At 38.5% G+C, this 27,566-nt stretch overlaps 1 protein-coding gene across 4 annotated transcripts in view; it reads left to right on the top strand.

Annotated features, from left to right (window-relative positions):
* Window positions 1-27,566, top strand: part of pbx1b (pre-B-cell leukemia homeobox 1b) — a 95,672-nt gene that overhangs the window by 49,594 nt on the left and 18,512 nt on the right. For all 4 annotated transcript variants that reach the window (XM_036571443.1, XM_036571445.1, XM_036571444.1 and 1 more), the window contains exon 3: window positions 25,031-25,275. In XM_036571443.1, coding sequence (XP_036427336.1) covers window positions 25,031-25,275 — 245 coding nt within the window. The remainder of the gene's footprint in view (window positions 1-25,030; window positions 25,276-27,566) is intronic.

The following is a 27,566-nucleotide window of genomic DNA, read 5'->3' on the forward strand; positions in this document are numbered from 1 at the left end:
GTGACACTCTCTCTGTTTCTCTCCCTCTCTTTTTATTCTCTTTGTTTCTCTCCTTTTTCTCTCTCCTCTCTCTTTATCTCACCTTATTTTCTCTGTCTCGCTTTGTCTCACTGTTTCTCTTCTCTCTGTTACTGTTACTCTCTCCTTTCTTTCTCTTTTCCTCCTTCTTTCTTTCTCCTCTTCCTAGCTCTCTTTCTTTTTCCCCCTCTCCCCCTTGCTCTGTCTTTTCTCTTTCTCTTCCTTTCTTTTTTTCTGTCTCACTGTCTCTCTCTTTCTCACTTTCTCGTCTTTTCTCGCTATCCCTTTCTTTCTCTGTCTGTCTCTTAGATAATGGCCCCTCCTCTTCTCACAATTATAAAACTGTCTCTTATGCACGTCACAGGGAAAGGAGGAATTGTCCTCCGAGCTACAAATTGCTTCTACTTTTCGCTCAGCTTAAAGACGATTGCACTAACACACTCGCAGAGATTTCTTTCTGACTTTCTTTCACTCGCTCACTCACTAACTCACTCACTCACTCACTCACTCATTCCCTTCTCCTTCTCTTTCCTTCAGAAAAATCTCCCCCTGCAATCATCAGAGTGCTTTGGTGCACTTAGAGGTAAATATAGCTGGCCTGAAGCATTAGCGTGCAATTATTCAGTTGACTGTCAGTCCGTGTAGTGTTAGCACGAGTGTGTTGCTCAGGATGGTGTTTGTGAGTGTGATCAACATGTACGCACACAGTATGAGCCACAGGCTTCAGCTAACATTTTCTGAGCATGTTACATCGATCAGAGCTGTTTTCACTGTTGCAGATGCTTAATTTGTGAAATAATTTGCCAAAAAATCAGAAATTTTCTTTCTTAACCCTCAGTCAGCCAAAGCATGTGTAAAGAATTGCTGATAGAATGGCTGATATCAACCTTTTTTGCTATGCACTAGATTTTTGTCAATGTTTATAGACGTAAGAAACCACATAAGCAAGTCAATTTAAAATTACCTAAAAACTCAACACGGTTTTTGAAGCAATTATGTGATAATTTATACGTGCAGTTTGCACAATGCAAATTGTTGGGATTTTACCTACCATTATTTGTTAGCTACATTAGCCTCATAGCTAGAGTGCAGAACTAAAAAAGTAAACTTTAGACACCAAGTGTGTTTTGGCTGATCAACATAGTTATTGGAGGATGTAAGGGTTATATATGTTTTATATGTGTACAAAACCAATTTTATACATGTGTATGAATTCTTTCTGCGGAGAGAGAAAGACAGAGATGGAAAAACAGACATAGGGAATGAGAGCAAGAAAAAAGGGAGAGAAAAACAAAAAGTAAGAAACTGAGGGGAGAAAGAGAGAGAGAGAGAGGAGAAAGAGAGGTAGGAGAGAGGGAATCTGAGCAAGATTCCAGCAGCAGTCTCAGGAGGTCTACAGCATCTAGGTCAGAGTCATTTTATCATTCAGCCAGTAGCTCCACAGCACCGCAGTCAAACCTACTGAGACTGCATTGGGTTCTGTACTCGAGAACGTGCTGAAAGTTTCCTCTGAATAAAAAAACATTACCATCCCGGAATGAATTATTTCCAGCTTTTGGATCCATCTTGAGTTCACTAAGCTCCCTCTCTCTCTCTCTCTCTCTCTCTCTCTTTCTTTCTTTCTTTCTTTCTCACTCTTCATCTTTCACTTTTCTCTGTCTCTCTCCTTCTCCCTTCCTTCTTCTTTAGCTCCTCCTCCTTCTCTGTCTCCCTTTTCTCTCTTTCTCTCTCTTGTTTTTCCTTCCTTCTCTCTCTCATCTCTCTCACCCCCTTTTACTCTCTCTGTATCTTTCTTCTCTGTCTTGCTCGCTCATTTTTCTCTGTCTCTATCCCTGCATCTTTTGCTCGTTTCTCTGTCTCTCCTGCTCCCTTCCTTCTTCCATAGCTCCTTTCTCTTGCTCCCTTCATCTCACAATTCTCTTTCTCTCTGTCTATGTCTCTCTTGTTTCTCCTTCTCTTTCTCTTTTCTCTCACCCGCTTTTACTCTCTCTGTATCTTCTCTCTCTTGCTCGCTCATTTCTCTCTCTCTCTCTTTACTGTTACCCCCTTTTACTCTATTTTCTCTTCTCCTTCTCGCATTCACTCATTTCTCTCTCTTTCTAACTTATTTTTCTTTTCTATCATGCTTTCTCTCTTCCCCTTTTATACCTCCCCATCCTCTCTCTTTCTCCCTTTTTTTGATCTCCCTCTTTCTCCCTTCATCTCTCAAATTTTCCTCTCTGTCTCTTGCTCTGGCTTTTGCATAAAGAGACTGCTCTTGAAAGGACGAAAGGTTAGACTTCCTTTGTTGACTTTTGAAAATCTATTTTCATTAAATCTAACCTTGACAAAATCAGGTCTCTTGGGGCCGGAGATGAACCTGTAGTTCAAACTCACTAAATTAAAGAAAGTCATTAATGACCTTCATTCAGAGAATTCAATTTAGAGAGATACCCCATTGTCTCTTGCTCTCTTTCTTCTCTTTCTACTTCATTCCCTTTCTCTTCCTTTCTCTCTCTGTTCTCTGTTATTGTGTCTCTCATTCGCTCTCTCATTCGCTCTCTCATTCGCTCTCTCTTCCTCTCTCTCTCTCTTTCTCTCTCTCTCTCTCTCTCTCTCTCTCTCTCTCTGTCTCTCTCTCTCTCTCTCTCTCTGTCTCTCTCTCTCTCTGTCTCTGTCTCTCTCTCTCTCTGTCTCTCTCTCTCTAAGCCTCTTGACCCTCTCTCACCCTGCATATGGTATTAATATTCTTTTCATCCCTTTGCTGATGGGCTATGATGTACTCCACCAGGCATGAGCTCTCCCTTCTTTTTCCTGCTCACCCCACTCCTCCCTTTTTCTTTTTTGTTTTTTGATTGACATCAGGGGTTCCTCCTGACCCATATTTGCATCTGCTCCATGACCCAGATAGGGCTTGTGTAATGACTGACTCGTCCAGTCTCACAATTCTCCTTCACTTGCTTTCATACCCTTTACAAGGGGGGTCCTTCAGAGTCGCTGATAGAGTGTGTGTCCCCAGGGCCAGCCTGTCTGGGACATTCATTCCCAGTGGGGATGGACATTTTAATCATTTTTATGATACATACATCTTAAATATCTTAAATCCCTTGAATCCTAGACTTGTTCTCCGGTAACTACTATGAATTATGATGCAACTGCTGTATATTATTAGGTAACCTGCTATAAATTGTTCAGTAACGTATCAAAATTATTTACTATCTGCTGTGAAACTAATGTGCAAGTTCTGTGGTTATGAGAGTGAGGAATTAAAGTATGGACTTCATATGGATCCTTGTATCTTAAGAGGCCCCTTAACTATGTTACTTATATAGTTGTATGCTAAGGTTTGGGTGGCCTTGGTCAAATGACTATGTTTTGTTGATTTTTGAAAATATGGTAACTCATCCTCTACAGATACCAAACTTCTGTAAATTTTAATGCATTGCATTTGCTGAAATTAACACATTGGAAAAAAGCAAGCATAAAATTTGACCTGTGCAGAATCTATGCCTCATTTTATACTGTATGTATTATTTTTTCCAAAATGTTATGTTTCCATTTTGTCCTGTTCCCTGTAGAGAGTGTGTTAACTTATTTTCATTTAAAAAAACAACAAAACGTAATTCGACATGACTGCATTTGCTTCATAGTAGTTACTGAAGGATAAGTCTTAAGATTAATAACCGACTAATTAGTGTTTAATAGGTATTCCAGTAAAGCACATGTAATTTGGTAATAACAAAATGAAATAATAATGTATCATCTTATTTTAAGCCACAGGGCAGCTGATATTGCGTAGAGTTATCATTGTGTAGATGAACAAAAAGTGTATTAAAACATGCACATCAAACCATGTTTCAGTTTGCAGAAAACTTTGTCTCTGTAAGCACAGAGAAATGTGATTTAAGGCTACTGTTGGGGATGCATCGATAACATTACTAATTGGGGGATCAGCCCATTTACTTGTACTTGATCTCATTTACTTGTACTTGACCTCATAAAATTGCAACGATACCAGCATGAAATACCAGCTGATACCACGTGTGGTAAACCACGTGTAAACAGTGCTGCTGTTCTATGAACAAACAACTCAATCTGACAATGAACAAGTGTTACTGACTCCGTGGCAGTTGGACACAAAGTCACTGGGCACTTTCCACATTACGCCTTGACATATTCCCACCATGCATACACTGTGTGAATTTAACTCATTTGAAACACACTCAAATACAGTCACAACCACTTCTCCAATATGGGTGGAGACACGTAGGCTAGCAAAACGAAAGTGAAAAATAGTTGACATTTGTGGTACAAAAGTTCATATATGCTGACATCATTCTGTTTGACTGAACAAAACTGTGAGTTATAAACATTAATATGTTAATATTTTTAATTGTGTTTGTAAAATAGGCTGTAGGGAGACCGTATTGTCCTACCATGTACATCACTGCCTTGTTTAGAAAAAACTTTATTAAAAATTGTTCATAGACAGAGATGTCTGTGGGGGTTGCGTTTCATTTACGTTAACAGCTACTTTAATTGTAGATTACGTAGGATAGTATTGTAATCAGTATCGGCAAGTACTAAAATCGTACTCATATTTGGTCTGAAAAAAATGGTGGCAATGCATCCCTACTTACTGTGATTTTAGATCTTTGCACTTAAAATAGTTTGAGAATTTTACTTGGGCCAAAAAAAGAGCGCATACACTAAAAAAGTGGCTCGTCAGATCGACTAAAAAAAAAAATTGCTTCATGTGGTAACAAGTAAATTAACTAGTTGTATTCAACCTAAATAAATACTTTGATTCTTTCTTTCGTTAGCACGTGAAGTAATTTTTTTTTATGTAGATCAGACGAGCCACTTTTTACAGTGTACCACATAAAAAACAAATCCTAATACATCCTAATGTCTGTATCTCATCCAAGCCAGGCAGCATGTAGTATTTTATGGAAGGGGAAACACTTTCACCATTTGAAAATGCCAGATTTTATGATGAACGGATCAAATAGAAATAGTTCGGAAATTATTTGGAATTTAAAAAATTTACATTAACGCACAGTAAAGAAAGTTAAGAATGTATTTTTACTTCTCCTGTAAAGTTACAAGTTTGGACGTACAAGATATTGCTATGACAGTGACAATATATTCTTATTTGTATGTGAAAAATATATCTGGTAATTTTTTTAAGTCTTGCCTGCTGCTGCTTGTGCTGGGAGCTTGTGCAGTAATGGAATCTGACATGTTTTGATGCGTTTCATTTTATTCCTCAGAATAGCAGGAAGATAGTCAGCGCATGCAGTGTCTCGTACACAAAATATCCCAAATGGTGGATACCCCTGGGAGTTTCTACTCTCGCTCTCTCGCGCTCTCTCTCGCTCTCTCTCTCGCGCTCTCTCTTGCTCTCTCTCGCGCTCTCTCTTTCTCTCCCTTGGGCTGTGAAACACTTCCGTGAGTGTATATCATACAGACGGCCCTGGTATCTGTGGGAAAAGATATTAACCCCATCTTTCCTAACATACAGTGGGTGATCCATTCAGAGTCTTTGCCTTTGTCTCCTTAAACTTCCACCAGATCAGCTAGGTTCTGTGCATGACCACAGTTGTCATACTTAAATGGATCAGTGTGTGGAATTGGAGCTTTCTGTTTGCTACTGTGTGACCTATCACTGTATAAAAGAATCTCTATGCTGCCTTTATTGTTGGATGCACTGTGATAGCTTCCAAGTGAAAGTATGCACACAGTTCAGATCACTATAGAAACACTAGTTATTGATTTGTTTCATAATAGCAAAGTAACAATAAAAGGAGACTGATGTATATTTCTATTCATATATTCACATGATTGCTCAAAATAGTTGTTTTGATGCAAACAAAATAGTCTTAAAAGATTTTCTACTTTGTTAGATCATGTTTGTTACATGTTCACAAAGTGAAAGTTCACGTTAATGAAGAAAAAGTAGCTGCTCAAGATTGAAAGGTTAATAAAGCTCTAATAAAGTCTTAACCAAGTTACTTGACTACAAGAATTCAGTGCACAAAACTATCTGATATCTTTTTGTGATGTTAAATGATTTTATTTCTGTAAAATGTTCTATCAGGTATGAGTGCTTTAAAATCCTACTCTTATTTGAAGTGCCAAATGAAAGTGCACAGCATGATATGCGCATTGAAGTGTAGTGATGTCGCTTGTGTGTGTGTCAGACGAACGGGTAAATGCAAGCTCAAAGATGTTTACTTGGCTTGTGATGAATCAGAAAGTCATCAAAATACATTTCTTCAGGTTTCAGGTCACAGAAGTAACGTTAGCTGCAGTTTTCAGTAGTTTAACTGTCACATCAGTGCTGAGTGATATTGTTAAATTTCAGTAGCATAGTATTTTCCAAATATGTCACAGTATCACGATGTAAACCCTTGGATGGTGTTAAGTTTACGTTAATCAAGTTAATGATTTCTTAGTTATGTGTTGAAGTGTTCTTCAAAAACTGTATGGTATTTAAACCAGTGATTCTCAACCAGGGAGTTACGAATTGCAGGATGGTCATAAAAAGGTACATAGGCCTGTTCTGTTTCCTCATGAGAGACACAATGACTGAGAGAACAGAGAGAGAAAGGGAATGAAGAACTGGAAAGGTTATCCATAAAATCCCCACGCCGTTGATATCACATTGTTTTAAAGCTAAAGAGTGTGACTGTGCTGAAAGCACAATCACGCCAACTGTAGTGAAAGTGAAAGTCTGTAACTGGGGCGAGTAGCTGCGGTAGCTGGTGAGCAGCTTAGCCACAGCTAAACCAGCAGCTCACTTCACTACCTTTAGAAATATTACTTGATTATTAGCTTACTGCACTATGAAGCATCCATATATAGAGCATTGGTTTGTTAGAAAAAATCTGGAATCTGATCCAGAACATAGATTACCTTAAACAAGAACCTACTTCTGCCTGTTAATGTTATTCAGCTTATGAAGTAAACATATTGCCTCGTTCATCAAATTCTAATTAAATTTAAAATAAATTCTTGTTGTTCTTTTTTCATTGGATTTAACAAATATTCAAATGTCAAATTTGATTTTGACAGCCCTAATGTGAGTCATCCCTCTTTCTCATCACTCTTTCCCACCCTAATGTGAGTATTTTAAAGCCATTTAGTCAAGAACTATTTAGAAACCTTTTTCTTTTAAGTAGTGTAGTAATGTAGCAGAAATATTCATATCCATTGAAGCTCTCTGCTTTAGCTACTAGTTTTAAAAGTACGAAAAAGTCCCTCAATATCATAGTGACTGTGATGTGATTTCAGTTCTTTATCTTATCTTTTCTCTGCCTGCCTATTTTACCTGCACCCTCGCATATGGAACGCTCCATCTCATGAATATCCACAGCAGAGTGTCGTCTCTGAGCTCTAGGGACCAAATCAGTCTCTACTGACAACAGAACTGCTGCTGGTGGTTAAGAGGAATTAGCAATGACCCTTTTTTCTTGTGCATCTTTTTAAGTGCACTTCAAAGACATATTTAAGAACATTTTTAGATTTTATTTAAAGACACATTAGCCTCATAACTTTTTATGGGCTTTGCTGTCATTCATCACACCATCTTGGAACTTCTGTGGTTTTGAAGAGTGGGACAGGCCTCCCTTTGGACCTTCTGCTTCTACCCCTTGGGGTTGGGCCAATCATTGCATCAATTCATGAGAGATCGTCTGTTTCCTGATGTTTTTTTTTTCTTTAACGTTTTTGGGCACTCTTCGTACAGCTCTGCTTCTGCACTGTTTTATGTTGAGACTGAAAGCCCGAAAGTCATGTGACTGCTGTGACTAAGCAGTGAGCGGTCCCTCAGGCTTTTGTGTGATGTTTTAATGAGAGTTGGAAGCTTGTGCCTAGCGCTCCGCTGCATTTCCTTAAACTGCCAAGTAAGGGGCCCATTAATAATGCAGCTCATTAATGTGTGTAATTAATCGGGAGCGGTGTAACGGGGTGTGTGTGGGGGGGGTTGTAGCTCTGGGAGCCCGGCTGAACCCCGCTGAGAGAAAGAGAGCGAGAGGGAGAGACTGCATCGTGCCACACGCCGTCGACTAATGCATTATTTATCTATCCGCAAGAGGAGAGGAACCCGACGAAAATGAAAATAGAGAGAGAGAAAGACACTCTTATAGGCCAAGTCACTGCTGGCATGCTCCGAGACTTCTGCAGGCAACGCAGCCAATCAGGAATGCAGCAGAAGCACAGTGGGTGAAGTGTGTGTGTGTCTGTGTGTGTGTGTGTGTGTGTGTGTGTGTGTGTGTGTGTGTGTGTGTGTGTTCAATAATAAATGTTGGACACTGTTCCATTGTGCCTTCTCACTGTTGGTTTGCAAAGGTCAGTGTCTTGGCTGGCAAATCCATGCTCTTGTTCTTGGATTTACAAAACCCAACTGGAGAATTTGGTACTAAAAGACAACACGTACTTCTGGCTCGCAGTCTTGTGTGGGCCAAATGCAAAAGCTTGCGCTTCTCTTGCAGTTATTTAGTTCACTTCAGAAGTGGCAGAAGCTGTATGCACACTTGAGGGAGCTTAAGAGGACTGTAGTGCTGAAGCAATCAGTCGACAAAGTCAATTACATCAATTATAAGAAAGTGTGGGTTTTTACATTGTCAATGTGTTTATTTAAAAACTCTATAAATTGTTCATTTGTGCCTTAGTTCTGGCAGTTTTCAGTACCCTTGGTATGCATGGGGCAGTATGGTTTCTGTTGTCTTGTTGCATCATAAGTAGAAGTTGTTTGTGGAAGACAAACAAAAGTCACAGTGTTGAATGCACAATAAGCAAAAGCAGAGGTAGCATTTCACAGCAGCACGACAGGCACAAACGAAAGCACTCATCTTGTTTTTGATTCAGCAGGTGGCCTATTTCTATCTGATGTTTGTCATTTTTGGGATTCCATAATGTGTTAGTACAAGAATTTTAAATAACAGATCATTTTTAGACATATTTAATCAGTTTAATATTTGAGTTTCTCGTGACATTATTTACATAGATTTTTCACTGAAACAGGAACATGACCATTAACAAGTTTTTTTTGTATATTGTTACATTTCACAATATCTTCCAGTCTCCTGACAAGATCAGTATAATGATATACAAAAAAAGATGACAGATAATAATGATTGTTCACACTCAGGTAGGATGGAGCTGTTTAAGTTTCTCTGTTTTTGTGGGCATACCACAGTATATATGCTATAGTAAAATCCGTATTGTGGTAGAATGACATGTTCACTTCTTTTATGATATACCTCTCAAAGCTGTATGCAAATTATGATTACTTCTGTAATTGATGAATCTATTGACTATTATTTGATTAATCGAATAAAATCTTTTTGCAGGTTCCTCTCACATGACAACACCTCACTGGCACTATTAAATGTCATGATACTTATAAGGTACTTATAAGTAAATGATGATTCAGCTTGTTTCAAAATCAAGTCGACCCTTTTTTCTTTGTCGACTATTTATTGCAGGCCTAAAGAGAGCTGAAATACATTTGTGGTTCATAATTATGTCTAATTATGTTATTCACATATTCACTTGAATTCAGTGGTGGACCTAATAGCAACACCATAATTTTACTCTTAAAAATCCTGTTTAGGCCTAGGCTTAAGCTGAGTGTAGGAAACTGGCCAATAGTGGTTATCCATGGGTAAACTCAGACATTATAATACATAGGGGACATATTATTACATGTAGGTGCTTACATATATAATGCATATGGGACCTACAGAGGACTCCTCATTCTAAGATTGTATAAAACGTGTGTGGAAGGGTGGGTGAGGGTGTGTGTGACATGCAGCACATGGCTTACTGAAGTGCCGACAGAGAGATGTGTGGATACTTGAGGTTGCACGGTCAGAGAACTTGGTTATGGCTCAGAGATCGCAGGTCTGATCCCGGACGATGGCTGCTAACAGTGTATCCTTAAGCAAAACACCGTTGTCCAAGTGGTTCCAGGTGAACTGTCCCTGTAGTTGGCTAAAGTACAAAAACTTTATGTTAACAGATTTTACTGTGCTTGTGCTGAACAGTATATGGTCTATATTGGCAACTGTAATGTATGTCATTTTCTGGGTGCTAAAGATTGTTTTGTGAGTTTGGACCACACCCAAAACTGAGCTGGGGACAGAAGAGGGAACTCTGAGAAACTTGGGCAGTTGTTCTGGGGCGGCTTGCTGAGATCAAGGAAACCCGACCCCCTAGTCCCTTAGCAAGAAAGAACGGTCATGGAAGCGTGGGAGGAGATGGGGTGATACTCAGAGTCAGAGTCTCAATACTCAGAGTTCATTAACTTTTTAAATTCTTATTGTTAGTAATGAACCAGTGGTACAACAAAATGATAAATGTATGTTGAAAAAAGTGCTGTTATCAGATAAAACAATATGAGTAGAACACCTGGTTCGATTGTGAGGTTAGAACAAACAGCTGTACAAAATGTAATCATCACTATCTGTGCTATTTAGGCCGTCTGTAGCACAAGTTTTGTGCAGTTAATGAAAAATGCAGCAGATTTGTGTACAGCGCTCGCTGCCCTGCTGCCACTCTCTACTCCTCTGCTGTTCCAGATGTGCTGTAATTTACTGCGACTTGGCTAATCAGAGTAATTAAGGATTAATTACTGTTAATCACTTTTACATAAACTTGTTGGCAGTGAGAGAGTGACGCTCTATGAAAATGTGCCACACAAGCACACACAGATGGAAAGGCTGAAAGCAAGAGAGGGAGGGAGGAAGGAACAGAGACAGAAGAAGAGAAGGAGAGGGAGGAGAAGAGGAGAGAAAGAAATCTGGCATCTCTTTCCCTCCTCCATTAAAATTTCCAAGAGCTCTGTGTGCGCTTGTTTTTTCCTCTTGGTTTCTGTAACACTAAAGCTGCTTTACATCTTCCACTGCAACTCCACAAATACTGTTAATTACATGCTAACACACTCTTTATTATGCCCTAATACACTCTGCACATCAGTCAACAACTGCATCATCTCTTCAGTCTCTCTACCTCCCTTGACTGCCTCACATACACATGCTGTGTTCATAATAGGGCTGCCACTAACCCTTATTTCTATAATCTCTATACTCTGAACCTGTTAACTCAATTAATTAACTAATCTATCTATTCACACATGCTGTAATCGTGACAATTCCTTCTGCCAAAAAAACAGTAGTAACATTTTGCTGCATAAAAACGGATAGAGCCATAAAACTGTCCCAATATCAGGGTCAGCTCAACATTTACAATATTTGCCATATTAACCAGAAAATAATTTTGTACCACTCAATCTGTAAAGCATTTCACAGCCCATCTTGTTTGCCCAATTGTATTCTGTTCATTATTGGTTAATTTAAGTTTGTTTAGTTGTGCCGTCAAAGCTGCTGGCTGAAAAGCTTGCTGAGGCGCAACGACAGGTTTAGGATATGATATAGTTGTCCTGTCTTCATAATCTGACTAAACGGGCTGCAGGTCAAGTTTTGCCTTAAAGAAATGATCTAATTTATGATTTTTTTTGTTTTAGGGTGTGCTAAAATAGAAAGTTAATGACAGTTAGCTGCAGTGTAAAGTGAGTTGTTACTTAGTAGACAGTGCTCAGTGATATGATTTTATTGTGAAAAAATACTGTTGGATATTTATCACTTTTTGCCAGATTGGTGCTGGGCTAGACTGCTTAATCCTGCTTCTACATACAGAAATTCCAAAAACTGTTCCAAAAATTGTGAAATTCCAACTACAGGGACTGTCAACTTCTTACATCACAATACAGTGTCAGACCTAACTGTTGTAACTTAACTAACTTTTTTTTTTTTACTTTTGACTTAGTAGAAAATCTTGGGGATGATGCTTAGACATGCGAGTCCTACGGTTTGTTGTTTTACTGGATTATTTTACGCTCCATTTGTTGCAGATATAATGACTTTCTTTTTTAAATAAACAATCCCGAATATAATGTGTATGTATATAATATACATTTCCTATGTAAAGTTAGATTTAAAAGAATCTACACTAATGATCTCAACAATAGTTTATCTAGGATATGTGTTGATATTTTGAACACAGCCCTAAAAACTACTGAATACTAAGAGACCACTGCAGCCCCCCTAACCTCTCTACCCTAGTCCCATGTGTGGGGGTGTGGTATGTTTGGTGACCCCTGCTGTGTGTCCTGCTTTGGGACTGACACGCTCACTACCCCTCCTGAAGGAATGGCCTTAACAAAGAGCCAGAGGGGAGTTTTTAATGACCCGACCGACACAGCTATTCATGGCCTGGGGGGAGGTAGTGGACGCTGGCACCAGAGAGACAGGCACAGTACTCTTAACACAGATACATTTCACATTACGCTCTGCAGCATTGCCTGTTTGTTACATAAATTAATATAAAGTTTCCACTGATTTATCAGTATCGGTAACGTGAAAAATGTCTTTTAATGTGTCTTTTTATGAGAGACTGTTCTGTTCACCTGTTTTAAGGTTAAGTTAAATGGATATTTATACATGATTTGTTGCGTTTTTGGTATTTAAGACCTTGTGTGTCCTGTTTTGTAAATGATAACTGACAGTCATGAAGCACTGTTTAATTTTTGACCATGCACAGATATATCAGACAATATTATCAATTATTAGCTCTTAGCTCCTTAAAAGGTGACAAAGGTTTGTCAATCAGGCCTACACACACATACAGTGGCCTGAGAATATGTGGACGTTTTAGCCATTAGTAAACTTTAAGTTTCTTTAGGTTACTTCAGAAAGTGTTTAACCGATTGATATTTGTTTCAGAGAAAAACAAACTGATAGTAGACTCTTTTTGTAGAGAAAGCCTAAAGAAGAGTTTCATCCAGACAGTATTAAGGCTACTGTAAAACATAGAGGTGGAAACATCAAAGTCGAGTGCTGTTTTACTTACAGTAGCGTCAGTGAGCTTGTGTTCATTGATGGAATCATGAACTCAGATGTGGACAAAAGCATCCTGGATGGAAACCCGCAGAAGTCTGCAAAGACACTGCTCGAATGATAACAGTCTTAAACCAGCTGCCGTTTGAACGAATACTTTGACAAAAAGAAAATGACATGATCTGTTTAAAAAAGGCTACTTGGTTTGACATTTTGTTTCAAAACATGCACTGAATGCATTTTGGAGTCCAAATACTTTGTTCACAGATTGGCGGTACAATGTTATAACACATCAACATATTTCTGCAGAAGATGCCCGGTGGTCAGATTTTGGCAATATTTAGCTTTTACTCCTAAAACTGCAGCCTTATTAATTCAAGTATTAATGTACGATCTGTAAGTTAGAAAATCAATATATAACCTAAAAGTTTCAATGTATAAAAATCTTTTATTTAGCGAAGTACTTAGGATTCCTTATTTGGAAACCCTGACTGTTCAGCACAAGTGTGCGTTAAGGAGCCTCCAGGCTTATTCAGCAGCATTATTAGTCATACATGTGGAACACAAGTCCTGATTAGCTGGAGCACAGATAGATCACATAATATTTAAGCCTGCGGTTGAAACAGAGAGACAGGAGATTTTGCTGGCCCGAGGCCGCATATATTGTCCTTTTTGAAATGAGGAGCACTATTTTCTTAATGAATAGCTTTTACTCTGGGACATCTCTCTCACTCTCTCTCACTCTCGCTTTCTTTCTCTCCATCCTCCAGCCAGGTCTATGTCATTACCAGCTGCCCTCGGGCCTGGCTGGCCTCTAATGATTGTAATTAGCATTATTAGAGCCGGCTCTAGACGAGATGGGGCGGTTAGAGTGGTCTAACGAAGAAAAGCCTGCTTGTGCTGGTCCATTGCTCTGGGAGCTGCTGGTTCTGCACTGAAGGGACAAGCATGTTCGGGATGGAAAGCTACACACACACACACACACACACACACACACACACACACACACACACACACACACTCACATGGACACGGAGTGCTAATGCAGTGCTGTCATCTCTGCTCTAGCTACTTGTCACACCTTTCACACAAACTGGGGCTTATTCTTTTAATTAAATGTTTAATTTGTGATTTTGTCCTATTTTCATTGATTATTACCCTCACTGCTACTATTTAATATATAAATATGTCTTTTTAATGCACCATTGTTCCTATTGAATGACCACTTTTGTTCCTGTTCATTGGTTATTTGGACTGGCCACAAATAAACACATGGCCATTATTTATTTGAGATTTATATGAGGGTAATAATGTGTAAACACACTGTTTATTTACTAATGGGACTGTTTTTTTTACATCAAGTCCTCCTTTAACAATCCTGTCCAGCAGTATTTTTGTAAATTTTTTTCCACTTAAAATCAGTGCTGCACGATGTGGACAAAATACTGGAATTGCGATTATGTTCCTGTGTATTGTGATTGTAATACAATTTCATTTCAATTTTCAGTGTATTGAAAATGCATCACTATCTAAATAATGATTCATTATTATGATATACATGGTTATGTTAGTGAAGTCTGATGATATCAGAATCAAATCTGTATCGGCAGATGTTTGCTTAAAAAAATATATCGGCATTGGGCATATATTTATATTTGACCGATATTTCAAATGGATATTTGATGACGTATTTATTTGTACTTTGGAAGAGCAGAATGTTTAAGCAAAGCTGGGTTGCGGTGCTAAAATGTCTGTATTTCATTGCATTTGCAATATGACTGCATAATTTGCGGAAAATATCTAATTAAGCTTTTCTAACTAGTAGTGGAATTGCATTAAATACGATCATTTTCTCTGAGTTAAGCTCTTTTTTTTTTCCAAGAAGACCAACGTGTCAGTTTTTTTGTGCCTGAGGCTTGACTGCTGACTACAGGGTACCAGACTGCCAGTTCACAAGTTCTGTGTTATTAGATTAAAATTCTCAATTTAAACCTAAAACAGAAAATGTAGAACATAATGCCAATTGCAGAGCTTGCAAACTGAAACTTGCTCTTCCTAAAATTGCGATTTTAATATAAAACGAGTAATCGTTCAGCCCTAATTTGTAAACCTATAGAAATAAATGTTATATTTGTCTGGAATGCTATTCCAAGGTGAACCAGTCGCTATTTGTACATTTAGAAATATTGATAACGCTATTGATATTCGCATTAGCAGATATGTACATGCATTCGGATATTTGCAGTGGCCCACCATTTCCATATTGGTGCATCACTAGTTTATATATGTTAGGTATTTTTATATTTTTATTTATTTTTATTAACATTAATATATTGATTTACCAAAAGACCCTCAGAAACAAGGACTGTGATTTGTCATGCATTGTAATTAGTCATTTGCATATTGCTTTCTGCAATATCAGTATTGCAAAGCCAATGTCATGATAAAACTATATATATATCGTGCACCCCTAGTAAAAATGTATGTATTTCAGACTGATTTTTTTCTGGTTTAAACTGTTTTGATCACTCCTTGTCTGCCCTAAGCATGCATCACAGCAGGGAAGCATCAGCAGCTTAGTAGCGCGAGGTGGCCTGGATTTAACAGTTAGAAGCCTGTCGTTCTCCTCTCGGTCTGCGTTGGTTCCTTTTCCGTTCCACTACACCCGTGACTGTATAATGAATTATGCTGCTGTTGAATTAGCATGTAGCTGTCGCTTCAACTCTGGCGCCTGAGTCCTGACAGGACCACCACCACACACACACACATACACACACATACACACACACGCACACATACGCACATACACACCACCGTGCCCGACCCTTCCTGATTTATCAACTGCTGAAGCCACACTAAAGTGTGCCTACTGAATCAGCAATGCAAACAAACAGGGCCGAAGCTGTTGGGCTAAATCAAAGTGGACAGCTCAACTCTGGGCCAACCAGAAAGGGTTAATTATGCAAATGGAGCGCAACTCCGGCCTGATTTCTGTTGTTTATCAATGCTATGAAAAAAATGTACTGGAGTCAGCTTTGTGTTTTTTTTATTATTATTATTATTTGTTGTTTTTTTTTTATTTTGTTTTGCATTTTTACAGAAGAGAATGTGGTCTGAAGTCCAGTTTAATTTTGTTTACTATATAAAATGTGTAGTATAGATATATAGACACATGAAACATTTATTCTGTATATTTTCAAAATATATTTGCAGGTCCATATGACTATGAAATGCTAAATATAATTGCTCTATATGTGTATGTGGACAATGCAGCCCAACATTTGTCCATTAAAACTACCATATATTTTAGCTTTTCTTCATTTTAATAATTTATTTTGGCTTGTTTAATGATATTAATTTGCACACTTAAATGTTGCATAGCAGTTGGGTCTTAAATTGTTGGAGCTGCTTCTTCAGCTTACTGGTGAAATCAGTGTTGGATATTGGGTTCTATTTTGAAAAAAATGCACTGAGCAGTATAGAAGCTGACATTGGAGGAAATATTGTCATAAATAAAAGACAGCCACTTATTTCTAGTAACTTACTGTCTTTTGGTAGTCAACACATTTAGGCCTTAATGCTGTGACACTGATGGTATTTCTTGCTTGCTTGCAATGTATGCCTCCATTAAAAATAGGCATATTCAAATAGCAGCTTATAGATAACTGGTCTATCCTAATGAAGTAAAGAATCTATGACACGATGGAAGCCATCTGTCTAGTCCTGTTTTTTCCTCTTTTTTCCAAAACACCATTGAGAAGCAGTGCATGAAATGTATTTCACATCTAACAGTATTTATTTACCTGGGTTTCCAAAGTGCAATGAACAAGAAACCTCAACTTGATCCAGTACTTCAGAATGTGGCTCCTTTAAACATCACCATTTCCCCACTGATACATTGCCATGACGACTCGCCATGCCAACCGTCCTTGTCAACGCGAGCAGGGAGATTCGGAAGGGATTACATGTTGTTACGGCTTTTGACAGACTTGTGCTATCCAGCACTAATCTAATAGGATAAGATACGTGCACTGGTGAACATTTTACACGCAGTGTATGATGTGGAGACTAGCGCTGGGCGATGTTAATAAAATTCTAAATCATTATATTTTCTGAATGTATCATGAAGTCAGATAATATTTAAGTTTGGGTCTATAAAGTTGATAAACTCATGCATAATGCTAAAAATCTTACAAATTTGACACAGCTTGTTTTCTTTGGACAGTATTTTATCTTTAAAATTCCACCAAAGGTGTATTTCTGTCCTTGTGGCAATAGCTACATTGCTGTTTTATAAAATAAAATGTTATGTTGGATATAACCTTTATTATCTCATTAACTGACATTCAGTTTGTTTGTGACACCAGTACTGGTCATATGTCATATGTCTCATCATAAGTTTGATGCTTATACAAACCCAGTTTCAAAAACGTTGGGACAGTAAGTAAAATGCAAATAAAAACAGAAAGCATTAATTTATAAACTGTCTTTTACTGGTATTAAATTGATAACAGCACAAAGAAGAGACATTTAATATTTTACCTAATCAACTTTTTTGATTTTTGTAAATATACGTTAATTCCAACTTTGATGCCTGCAACAAATTTGGACATTTTGGAACTTTCCATAAATAAACAAGTGAGTAGGTAATGGGTGATGCTGTTACGATAATAGGATAGGGTATAAAAGGAACATTCATGAAAATCTGTTTTTGAAAATAATGAATCCCATGTTCTCTGGGTCAGAGAGGAAAGGGACCATCTTTATTGTTACCAACGCAAAGTTCAAAAACCAGCGCCTGTCATGGTGTGGGGTGTGTTAGTGCCAGTGGCATGGATAATTTGCAGACCTGTGAAAGCACAATTAGGGTGTGTTCAGACTTGGCAGGTTTTGTTACATTAAAACAAACACTGGTGCGATTGCTCTGTTAGAGCAACTGAGAAAGCTTTCATCCAAAATCTGGTGTGAACCATATAAGCGGAACAAAATCCTCTGAGCAGGTCGGTCTCGGGTTGTTTCAAAATGAGCTCCAGTGTAGTTCATTTGAAATAGGAACACAATATAGAACAAAGAAGGCTAAACACAACAATCACAGAATGAACCGTTGTCTCCTCTTTGTATAATTTCTTTAGTGTGAGGAAAACACCAGTTTCTGATGTTTTGTTACGTGCATGTGTTTTTTAAAGCAAGACATAAATAAAACCGACGAGCCAAGATAAAACAGAGAACAGCATAATTCAGAAAATTTGGTGTACATTATCACCGTGATTGTACATCATAAAATCTGCCCAGTCAGTTTTATGACTGTTTTTACCTGTACGACTTTTGTTTATGTTTTTTGGTCCGATGTTACATATGTCGATGACCCAGAACTAAAACGCATCGGTGTATCTTTTTCTGCTTTGGCCCGGACCAAGAGATACCGAACAACAAGTGTAAACGTACCCTTAATGCTGAGGAGTACATACGCATTGTGGAGTAACATGCTGCCATCTAGACTACATCTTTTTCAGGACAGGAAAGAATGAGGACTGACAACTGGTTTCCTCGGTTCCCAAATGAATACTGAACTTTGTTAAAAGAAATGATGATGTAACAGTGGTAAACATGCCTCTGTCTCTAGTTTTTTTGGATCATGTTGCAGGCGTCAAATTTAGAATAAACATATATGTACATATGTATGTTTATATGTCAGAATGTATGTATGTGTGTGTGTGTGTGTGTGTGTGTGTGTGTGTGTATATATGTATATGTAAATATATATATATAATGTACACACGTTTATTCTAAATAAAGTTTGGAAAAAGAACGATCAAAAAATAGACAAAAAGACTTTGGAGTCAGGATAAGCTTCTAATGCCTTTTCACGCTTGCTCACTAAAACCTACAGAGGAAAGTAGCTGTGTTCATGGCCATTTGCTGAATTGCTGCCTTTTTTCTGGCACTTTCCTATTCTTGCCTGATAACTCGGCTGTGTTCTTGCTGCGTCTGTCGCTGGCACTTTGAAGCGAATGCTAATATTTGCTCAGTGCGAAATCTTTAACACAGTGGTAATACTGATTAAGCTTTACGAGGCTACTCACTGTGAGTGTTATGAGACTACAGTGAGTGCAGCAGTGTGAATGTGGTTGATTTTGAAGCTGTGTGTGTGTGTACATTTGGCTTCCCTTTCCTCCTCTTGGACACGGTTCAGTCACAAAGAGACACTAGTGGCATTTGCTTCTTGTGCTTGTTCAATTAAAGCTGGCCGCAAAAGGAATGTTAAGCTGTAGTGATGGCCGGCTCCGTTTATAGCACTTCAATTAATATTTCAGGATCTAGGGGAAGCCTGCCATGAGACTGGCAGCCATGTTGAATGTTTAGTTAATGGAAAATGCAGAAGGCTCTGAGCGCTGCACATTCAACCATGCACACTACCACAAGGGGTTTGGAGTGGGGGCGGGGGTGGGGGTGGGGGTGGGGGTGGTACCGAGGATTTTGGAACGTAGTCATCATCTCAGGAAAAAAATTCATAAATCCTGCATGTGCCCTCCATTCCGCGCATGTTCCTCAGAAGCTTCCGGAGCCGTTTCTCGGAAATTAAATGAATAGCCTCCGATAAACGAGTAGACGGCGAAAAAATCCATCGTCCGCTAAGCCTGTGGCCCCGGGTTTTTATTAAATATTGATTTGATTTGTAAAAGGCCAGATGCTCGGAGGTTGAACAAATGTCACAGACTCCCTTTTGTTTTGGTTTGGTTCTTTTAGAATTCTGTCCAATGGATCGTCAGCTCAAAAGTATATTTAAAAAAAATAAATAAATAAAAATGCAGCTCCAGCTTCTTGGATGTGAGTCTGGCATAGTAACTGTAAATACAGTGACTTCTCAAATTGCAGTGTTATGTTGATAAATATGGTACAGTGGAAAAATGGTAAATAATGAACAAAAATGATTGCAAAGACTCTTCTGATAAAGTATGTGTTATTATATATACATTCAGTTTTGGGGAAGTAGTGAGCTCAGTGTACTAATTAACAGTGGAGTTATCTAGTGGTCATTTGCAGTGTGTAAGTGGGCAAAATACTCTTGGTCTTTGTCTCATATGCCCTTGTTAGGCCCGGTATTACAGTAACCCTTAGCTAGATTAATGACCAGCTAATCAGCCGCCGGTGGATTCCAGTAGCAGTTTGCTCTGAGTTACAGCTGCGTGATGTGAATGAAATTTCATATTGCGATTATGCTGCTACGTATTTTAATTATAGTGTAACTAAAATTCTGTCCAGAGAGTGGTTGTTGTGATGTGGTTAACCACTTTCTGCAGGCCTTTTATTGGCCATTCCACCGCCAATCGGAAATCGACTTAAATGTTTTTTAATATAATCAAAAAGTATTTACCAAATTTCCTTTTTAATTAAGGAAATTAAAAATCAAAGGCGAACCCAGGGGCTGCTGAAATGGGCTGAGATTACATTTTATGGCGACTATGAAAAGGGGGTTACATATTTCCATGCATTGTTTTTCACCAATATAATTTTAAAATTTGTACAGTAGTTTTTATATATATATATATATATATATATATATATATATATATATATATATATATATATATATATAATCACAGCACATAATAAAACACTTTGTGATTGTGTGATGGTTCTCCTCTTAGTGCTCATTAGCATATTACAGTCTTCTGTGATATTGCGAAGGACAACATTTTCGATATTTTCTACAGTTACGTACCAGAACCATGATGCCAGAAGTGAGAAGGGGAGGAGAAATGAATGGATTAACATCATAACCTCCTCTGTGTTGTGTCAGAGAGAAAATGTGGAAGCCAGGCTGGATAACATTAGGAGGAATCAATTAGCCTGCCATTACGGAGTAAAGTGGCCCTCACTGAATCGTGTAATTATGACCTTCAGCAAAAGCCAGTTTTATAGATGCAGAATACCCCCCCCCACCCTCTTTCTCTCTCTTTCTCTCTCTTTCTCTCTCTCTCCCCCTCTCTCGCTTTCTTGCTCTCTCTCTCACTCGCTTGCTCATTCTTTCTCTCCCCCTCATTTGTGCTTAATTGTATTTATTTAAGATAATCCATTCTGTGGTTTTAATTATGTGCGTTAGGTTAAGAGAGAGATAAATAAATCATCATTTGTCTTGGTTAGACATGGTTGGGAGGTCACACGTACAAGCATGTACAGCATATGATCCTCTGTTTGGTTTCTTAAGCTAGTACTACAGTGAAGAAAATACTGGACTTCCTTAATGTTATCTTAAAAAAAAGACAAATGTATGTTGCATAGCTAAAGCAGTAGTAGCAGTCATATTGTAGCCTGATTTTTTTGTAGAAAACCGTTTGTTAATACAGTATCAGAAACCAGATAAGGAAGTCTATTACTTACCAACACGGCTTGAAGCAGACATATGATGATTTAGGCATGCCTAAATCTAATTATTTCTATAAGATACATTTTAGCCTCATCACTGCGCTTCATAATCTTAGTACATCAGTTGCAGCAAAGGGCAGAATTGGCACTGTTTTGTAATTGTGAAGTTGGGGGAGATATTAAACCCATTCACACTGTGGCCTGAATGAATATGACTTTGCATGCTCAGTTGAAATGTGAAATGAAGGCTGGTGGATAAATGGAGCTCTGGCAGCACCTGTGCTCTTACTGTTCAGCCTAACGACAGTGCTGTGTTCCAATCAGCTGTCAATGAGGGATGACGGCAGAGCTCGAATGGCCTGCTCTCTGACGTTTTGTTGGTGGCTGACAGATGCTGTCCAGCAGCTCCACTCCAGTACAAGCCCTGCACCAGCTTTTTGACTGCACTTTCATATTAGACTACTTGTAATATACTCACTGGCTAACCTGCCTTAGTCATGTAATGTAGTCTTTACAGATAGATATTTTAAGGATTTTTGCTATTCAAATAGCAAATTAATTTCTGAATGAACAGTATTTAAATTCCATCTAGAATATATTTTATAGTTATTAAAGGTGCAGCATTATACTCAATTGATTCACAGTATTTGTATCGTCAAGATTTGAACTCTCCTGAGAATAGGACGATGCTTTAGATACCTGCATAGGGGTGGGCGGTAAATTTTGATAGTGTATTTTTTGTAAATGTTTTGCTACTTTGTCTGATCCAGCTTATCAGATGGAAAAAAATGGACACTTTGTATATTGTGAAAACTTCTTAAAGTATTGTGATAGCACGTTCTTGCCATATCATGCACCCCTACCTGAACGCCACTTGGAACAGCCTTCTAAATCTCTTTTGTGCATATCTCTTACTAATGAGACCCACACAGTGATGTGAAAAGCATATTCTAATATATTTTGTTGTGATAATGCTATTATATTGTCGTATTGCCCACCCCTACCTTACATTATTTCGTGCAGCTGGAATAAGTTGAGTTGAGTCAGGTATAAACAACTGAGCTGCTTAGAGAGGTATTCTCACTGGTAGAGGCAGATACAGCCGTGTGGAGTGATATTAAACCTGACTGAGTTCAGTTCAGTCACCCAGCCAGTTCTTCGCAAGCTGGATTTAGTTTTAAAAGAACAGACCTCTTGTAAATCTAAGAAGTGTTTTTATGATGCCAGAAACACGGCTGCATATGACCTCATAAATTCTCTACCTCTCTGAGACAATTCACCGTACATCAGCGAGCATCAAGTCTTTGATTTGTTCTTTTGATCCAGTCCTCTATTTTGCTTTTTTTTTTCTTTTTTTTAAAAAAACCGAGTGTATTGGGTTGCACTTTGTGTTCTTCTGGCCCGCACTGGCCAAACAGCTTTTCTTTTTTAAGAGGCTGATGGTGGAGGGGGATTCCAGCCAAGTAAAATAAACACGGCCGAACTCTGAGTGGAGCGGAGACTTGGCAGATGTGGATTGAATCGTTGCGTGAACGGGGGAATTTTTATGTTCCATTTTCACTTGACAGTCTAGACGTTTTATAAGGTTGGGAAGAATTCTATCAGCCTTAGGTTTCTATTGAAGGCCTCATGCTCGCAACCTTCTTTTCTGCTTCATCTAACATGACGTAAAGCGTGAGATACGTACTCTGTAGGTGTTTGCCTCAAACACTTGTTTTGGTTTCTATTTTGAGGCTTCTTAATATTTAGTGGAACGGATAGCAGAAGCTTTTTCTTGTTAAATAGGAGCTATTTTATTAAGGCTGCTACATATTACATTTGTGAAAGCCTTGCAAAATACTAAATACATTGGTGAGTCAGTAATGGGGCATGGTTAAAGGTTGGCCTGCATTATTTTGACAATCATTGGACTAGATTAACATCTTGATTCATTAAAACACTCACAATGTAACTTTGATTGGTCAGGAAGCTCACAGTATACAGTAAAACAAAATTGTCATTGGGCAGAGATTTGCATATTGCAGCCTTCTACAGTATCAGTATTGCAAAGGTCAGTATCGCTATAGCCATTAACAAGTGCTTGCTATATCGTGCAGCCCTAATTTTTATAAAGTGTAGGTCTACCTGATTGCCAGCAATGCTATATTATTACTCACATTTAGAATTGTGTCTCTGTTGTGTTTTTTTTCTATTGTTGTTCTGGTTTGTTTTGGATTGGCTCATGCTTTCACACAGTGTGGTATTTATGAGGTGTTAACCACAGACACACTGTTTCATGTCCTGCTCATGTCTCTGTACTCACAAGCTGGATCAATTCGTACGCTTAGGGGTTCTTTAAAAAGGTTATGAGGGCCTTTGTAACGTTTGTGAAGTTAACTTTATGCTTTTTATTTCATTTTTACCCATAGAAGCCATTGGCGATTTATTTTTTTTTCTACTTATAGCTCACTGAAACACACAGAGAAATATATATATATAATATATTGAGATGCCAAAGGTTATCATTGAAAATCCTTTCTAGACCAGGCTTATAGACCTATCCTTCTAGGCCAATCTTGGGTCTGGATAACTGCCACTTAAGTGAACTAAATCTATGGCAAAACATTGATAATAATTCTAGAATTCATAACACATTTTTTTACAGTGAAGAAAGAAGTGTAGCCCCACCCCCTGCCCCAGTTACCTTAACAGGTTGGAAGTTCTGTGTTTATAGAAAAAGGATGTGTATGCAGCTCATCTCTCCTGTGAGGCTCAGACCCCACGCTGGGCCCGAAGTGTGACCTTATGGCCTCTCCCACTCGCCAGCAGTCTCTGCATTTGCATAAAGGACCCCCAAGGCCTGCTGGCTGTACAGCAGGACTTTTTCTCACCAAACTGACCCCACGCCGTGGCGTCCGAAACCCCGGCCCGTAGTCTGGGTTTAATGCACCAAGCACTCGTCTTTGTCTCTGTATTAATGAAGTGCTCTCCCTTTTCAGTGCCAGACAATGGCACGCATAATGAGTGTTAATGCCCGAGACTGCTCAAGCTCTGTCGATTCGCTTAGTGCTCCAGTGTCTCAAAGTCATATTTTTGCCAAAGTGTCAAAACTTGTGGGGGTAAATGATTGTCAACCTTTTGACTTGCAGTAGATTGATTTTGTAAGGGATGAGAATGGAGGCAGCTAACTAAAATGGATGGAGATACTGTAGCTTAGATGAAAGGGACAAGCCTCTGAGTGAGTGACTGAGTGCATGTGTGTGTGTACTGAAGATGGCAGTCCACCTCAGCCATTGTATATAAAAGAGAGAGAGAAAGTGATGAGAGACCTCTAATGGTGCAGTGTAAAACTACAGCAAAGCTTTTTACTGCAGATTTACAGTTACAGGGCATCACTGTTCAAAGGACAGTTCATGAAACGTACGCAGTGGAGCTGTATCATCGTCATAAAACCTGACAAAGTTGACTATGGCTGTAGCCTTTTTTCCAGCACAGGAACAATTCATCAAATATGGAGAGATTGATCATGAACCAATAAAGTTAGAGCCACGATGTCAGCTAGAGTCCGTTCTGAGTACATGGTTTTCATTGTTTTCTGGTATTTATTTATCAAGACCTTTCTGTTAATTGTTTTTTTGGTCAAGCTAAATGTTGCAACTTGTTGGCTAACTCCATATTCACTACACATTTTGATAAATATTGTGTAAATGCCTTCAAGTATCATAAAGTTATATTTTAGTTTATATCATTCACCCTTACCATCTCCTCCTTTGCATTTATTTCAGTGCTAAGTATTCGTGGTGCACAAGAGGAGGAGCCTCCCGATCCCCAGCTGATGCGACTGGACAACATGCTGCTGGCAGAGGGTGTGTCTGGACCGGAGAAAGGTGGTGGGTCGGCGGCGGCGGCAGCTGCGGCTGCAGCTTCAGGTGGAGCTGGGGCCGATAACTCTGCTGAACACTCTGATTACAGAGCTAAACTCTCTCAGATCCGCCAGATCTATCACACTGAGCTGGAGAAATACGAACAGGTGAGTAATGAAAGTCAGCCATTCGAGCAACTCTGGCACACTGACATTAGTTCTATATTTGGACATGTATTCATTGTTCTCTTAATTAAGGTATCACACAAAAATAGATGCCCAAGTGTAAAGTAAAGCATGGGATATTAGTAATTTCATAAAGTTTGTGTTTTTGTCATAAAATCATAAACATGCACCTATAAAGCAGTATTTAGTGTATAAACATTTACTTTATAAGGTGCTTTTTTTATAACACTGCTATGCTATTTTTAATTTTTCTTAGCACTTAGATTTTTTGTGTTATAATGCTGCTGTACCTTGACTTTCCCAGACTGGTTTTAACACTAGTTATAGCAGTCCTGGCCTGTTGTAGCATATAACAGACATACAGGCAACATGTTTAAGATGTGAATCACTATAATGTACCTGGCTTGTAATTAACACATTCACTCACTCACTTTTTCACATTTAGCAGCTTGAAGATTCTTCACCATTAGCACTCAAATCCTTCACACTTTATCCTAAATTATTAAACTTACAGCCTAACTTTGAATATTATTGGATTAGCCCGTTAGCCTCTTAGTAGTTTGCCAGTTTGGTTGTCAAACCAAGCTGTGTTCTTACAGAGGGGTATGTTTACTACAATGTTGGGCCTTTTATGTTATATATATACACAAAAAATGTAAGGTATTCTCTGCGTAGGGGAAACACAGAGAAATTTAAATGACTTTTTGTGGATTGATTAATCATCTTTCTTGAGAAAATCGTGATGCAATTGATTATTTTTCCCATTGCTAGTCAGAACTGTGGTATAACAGGGAAGCTGAATAGTAGACTCTTTCACTTTCTTAGTACAGCAACTCCAAAGTGATGAACGGGACAGTCAAGGAATTTCTGGCATGCTGAAGTGCATGCTGGGAAGGGGCCAGGTGTCCTCTGTGTCTGCTCAGAGGAAGGAATTCATACCTGTCACACACAGGGACAGCAGACAGTCCTGCTCAACACATACACAAACACTATACTTCAAACACTGGCCATCCTGCACCGCTGTCCCAAATCGTCCTTCCTCTCTTGACAACGTCAATAATTTGTCATTTGTTTTGCTCTCTGCACACTGTGTGAACAAGCAAAGCTCTTGTGCCAATAAAGCCATTTTTAAATTGACCTTGCAACAGCGCAAGTGGATTAACTACTCAAGTCACTCCATATAGTTAAGCCTAATGGGTTCATGGAAAGCAACCTGCAGAAATAAGCCGATACAGTATCTAAAGGAGATCTCTGAAGGACGATTCTGGCCTTCTCTAATAATGCACCGAAATATAAAAATCCTAGACAAATCTGAAAATGTAATTCAGGACACCAAAAACCTAACGCTAACAATAAATGTAAATAGTTTACGTAAAATCAAACATGCTATAATTATTACAGTATGTAGGCTACAGTATGTGCCATGAAATGCACGGCCCCATCCAAAGCATAAAATTTTATTATTTTAGTTATATTTAGCCATGAATTTTTTTTGTCATATGAAAAACTGTGGCTACAGGTGGCATTGATGTGCTCGCAGGGAGGTTACGTTTTACTTTGCTGTATTCTACATATTGAGCTGGATGCCATGTTTTCAAGTGGTATCAAATATAGCAGAGCTGTATCCTCTCTTGACAGTCAACATAAAGAATAACTTAATGAAATTGTTACACATGGCCAACTCTGCTGCTGCCCAGATTATTTAAATGAGACCGGCACAGGAGAGTTAAAATTGTTTTAATTACCATTTCTCATTTTCATTACCAATAAAATTATTTGTAAAGTCTTAGATTTTTACACTTGTTGTAGGCCTGTTTAGTCTTTATTTTTAGGAATATATAAGGAATCAGCCAATCATGTTTTGATTTCGAATGGGTTTGACCAATTTTGTGAGGGAAAAAAGTCACCATAAGCCTACCGACGTCCTTGACACATCACTGACCGTGCATACGAGCTGCAGCCTAATCAGTGGGGTTGTTAGAAACGGAAAACCGCATCGGCAGCTCTAAACCAGAGCGTTCTACAGAAAGAGTCACTGTGAAACTGCTACTAGGTAAAATATATGCACAGAACATGGAAAAACATGGAACACAGAATGTATTTTAGAAGCTACAGATTAATCTAGAACTGCCTTTTTTGAAATTTTTATCCCAGATTAAATAGTGCAGCAGTTAAATTCTGTTACCAACATATTTTCAATCCCCCGTTAAACAGTGTAGCACTTACAGTCTGGTGACTGTGTGCCCGAATGTAACTGCTGCACTGATTAAGAT

This window comes from Colossoma macropomum, unplaced genomic scaffold (assembly GCF_904425465.1).
Source record: "Colossoma macropomum unplaced genomic scaffold, Colossoma_macropomum, whole genome shotgun sequence".
In the NCBI taxonomy this organism is placed as follows: domain Eukaryota; kingdom Metazoa; phylum Chordata; class Actinopteri; order Characiformes; family Serrasalmidae; genus Colossoma; species Colossoma macropomum.